The sequence below is a fragment of the Penaeus chinensis genome, chromosome 1 (assembly GCF_019202785.1).
Source record: "Penaeus chinensis breed Huanghai No. 1 chromosome 1, ASM1920278v2, whole genome shotgun sequence".
Classification (NCBI taxonomy): domain Eukaryota; kingdom Metazoa; phylum Arthropoda; class Malacostraca; order Decapoda; family Penaeidae; genus Penaeus; species Penaeus chinensis.
This window is the reverse complement of record NC_061819.1, coordinates 20,455,875-20,458,374: the sequence shown is the minus strand read 5'-3', so window position 1 is coordinate 20,458,374 and position 2,500 is coordinate 20,455,875. Positions and strand designations below refer to the sequence as shown.

The 2,500-nt window shown below is 31.7% G+C and overlaps 1 protein-coding gene across 3 annotated transcripts in view; it reads right to left on the bottom strand.

Moving 5' to 3' along the window:
- LOC125028735 (protein fantom-like) overlaps nucleotides 1-2,500 on the bottom strand; it is a 21,376-nt gene that overhangs the window by 14,388 nt on the left and 4,488 nt on the right. For all 3 annotated transcript variants that reach the window (XM_047618234.1, XM_047618228.1, XM_047618220.1), the window contains exons 4-6: nucleotides 2,098-2,254; nucleotides 511-744; nucleotides 167-274 (exon numbers count right to left, since the gene is read on the bottom strand). In XM_047618234.1, coding sequence (XP_047474190.1) covers nucleotides 167-274; nucleotides 511-744; nucleotides 2,098-2,254 — 499 coding nt within the window. The remainder of the gene's footprint in view (nucleotides 1-166; nucleotides 275-510; nucleotides 745-2,097; nucleotides 2,255-2,500) is intronic.

Genomic DNA, 2,500 nt, shown 5'->3' with positions numbered 1-2,500 from the left:
TATTGAAATACACAAATATCGATAATCTTTTGCTAAAGGGATGTACCAGTTAGAACTGTAGAGAACTACACATCACTTATCACCCAGACATTATGCAGTGTAACAATCCTCTCACTGACAGAGAGTATGGGAACTCTCTATCAAAATTTACCAGACAATTTCTCACCTGTTGTGACTCACTCAGGTGCTCCTGCAATTCATCTCGTTCACTTTCCAGTTCCAAGATTTTCTCCCGTGCTTCTTCAAGTATTGCACGCACCTTTTCTGGTAACACCTGTGTATAAGAGTTACACAGACTTGAAAAAAAAGAAAAAAAAAGAAAAAAAAAAATATATATATACATATGATTATATATATATATATATATATATATATATATATATATATATATATACAAATATACATATAACAATAATTTTGTTTTGTTTTTTTTACTCAAAAAGATTCATAAAAAAATACAATACTGTATAAGAAAAAGCACAATATTTACAAATAAAAGGCAACACTGACTTCATCTGTTTTTTCTTTAGATCGTGGTGAAGGGGCTCTTGAAGTACTTTCTGAGGAGGTGAGCAGTGATGCAGATCCAGGTCGGGACAGTGGTCTTCTCTGACTCCTTAGGGGACTTGCAGGTGTCCTCGGCTGCTTGAGTCCACTATCCACCCGTGGCCCAACATTCCGAAACAGCATAGGCTTGTTCTTCTTAGCTGCACTTAGCTGAATATTTGCAAGTTTCAGTTTCTTCTGTAATGGTATATTTGCCATTTATATGGACAGAAAGAACATTAGAAAATTATCGCAATATTTGTTTCAAATTACTCATTTTGCCCACCTTGGTAAAACATGACAGAGAATAGGAGAGCCATCAAAGTTTTACACTGAACATACCACAGCAATAGTTAACAGAAAAATAAAGCTAAAAACAACATTGGATGATTGAGTTAGGATCACTAATCTAAAGTTACTGTTTCTATGAAGAAGACTTCATGAACTAATGCAACAGGTACAACTATGTGTAAAGCACAATATAGTAGGATAATCAAATAATTTGTAATATTTTCATATCCACTTTCCTTAACATTAAACTGTTAGTATCTAATATTGAAATTACTTTACACTTATCAATTAATTAAAATTAGAGAGAATATGGTGTGGTATTGTTGCAATGTACTCCCCTTGTTTTTTTTTTTCTATGCACCCAAGACTTATCATCTTTTTTACAAACAATCTAAACTTTTTTGGGGGGCCAAAAGTATTAAATTTTGCTTTAAAAAAGTTAGATTCACTATGTTTTTAAATAAGATCTAGTCACCTTTATCAGTGATATACCAGATAATCACAATAAATATGAATAATATAGGATAATTATCCTATATCTTTCCAAGATCTCTCACTCTTACTCTCCAACAGTAAATAAACTTTACCATTATGTAAATGGCTATAGTTTTACTAAGTGTGAAAATCTAAAGTTGTAAACACAGGAATAGGGAAAGATAGATAGTTTTCATTTATGAAAATCAGAAATTTGTGCCAAAATACAACACAATCAACACCATAAAAACTATGTATATGGAGAAAACTATTTCAAAGCAATGATTATTCTCATAATCAGTCTACCTGCAAGATTTTTTTTTTCTCATTCAATTTTCATAATGTGAACATCTGTTTGTGAGAATATTGCCTAAATTAATGTTTCATTAGAGGTAACATCTATAAATAGTTTGATTCTATGGTAAGTGACTGTATCTGTTATCCTTATATATCCACTATTATCAAAGTTACAGTCTTTTCATGTGTTTCTAGAAACTGCTATCATTCAGTGAAAAATACCATCCCAATATAAAGCATAATTGCTTCTTTCCCTTTCTTTTCACAATAAACTTTATTATGTCCAATCATCACATCAACAGCAAACTTAGATATAGTGACTCAGTTGTTTGCTATTTTCTGTGTATGCTTATTTTGCATACAGAGCAAATTAATGAGCACCTTCTCTAACAAAGGCTTGGCTATATGAATTAGTCTGTATTTGTATCATGGAGTTCCCTGTGGCTTTGAATTTTCTGGCAAAAGAATGGAAAACTAGCTGATACAAACCTCGAGCTGCTCATTTTTACTCTGTACTTCACGTAAGGTTTGACGCTGAGTTTCAATAATCTCCTGGTGTTCCAATTCTTGTGCATTAAAATCCATTTTCTTTGCCCCACCACCCTTCTTTCTGTCACTGATGAGTTTTCGAAGTTTGGTCTGCAACCTATAAGAAAAGGCCTGTGATTAATAAAATAATGAGAAATATGGTCACTATATTATGGCATAGTATCATCTGCATACTTAAAAAATGATTCTGTGATTCTCTGCTTTGGTACATGCTTACATTATTATCGTTACTTTAATTACTGACAAGTCTTGAAGTTATAAGAAAAAAATTAGAGACAAAAATAGAAAATATCTCTAAAAATTATACAGTAGTTATAACTTTCAGTCATTACCAAAAAGTTTA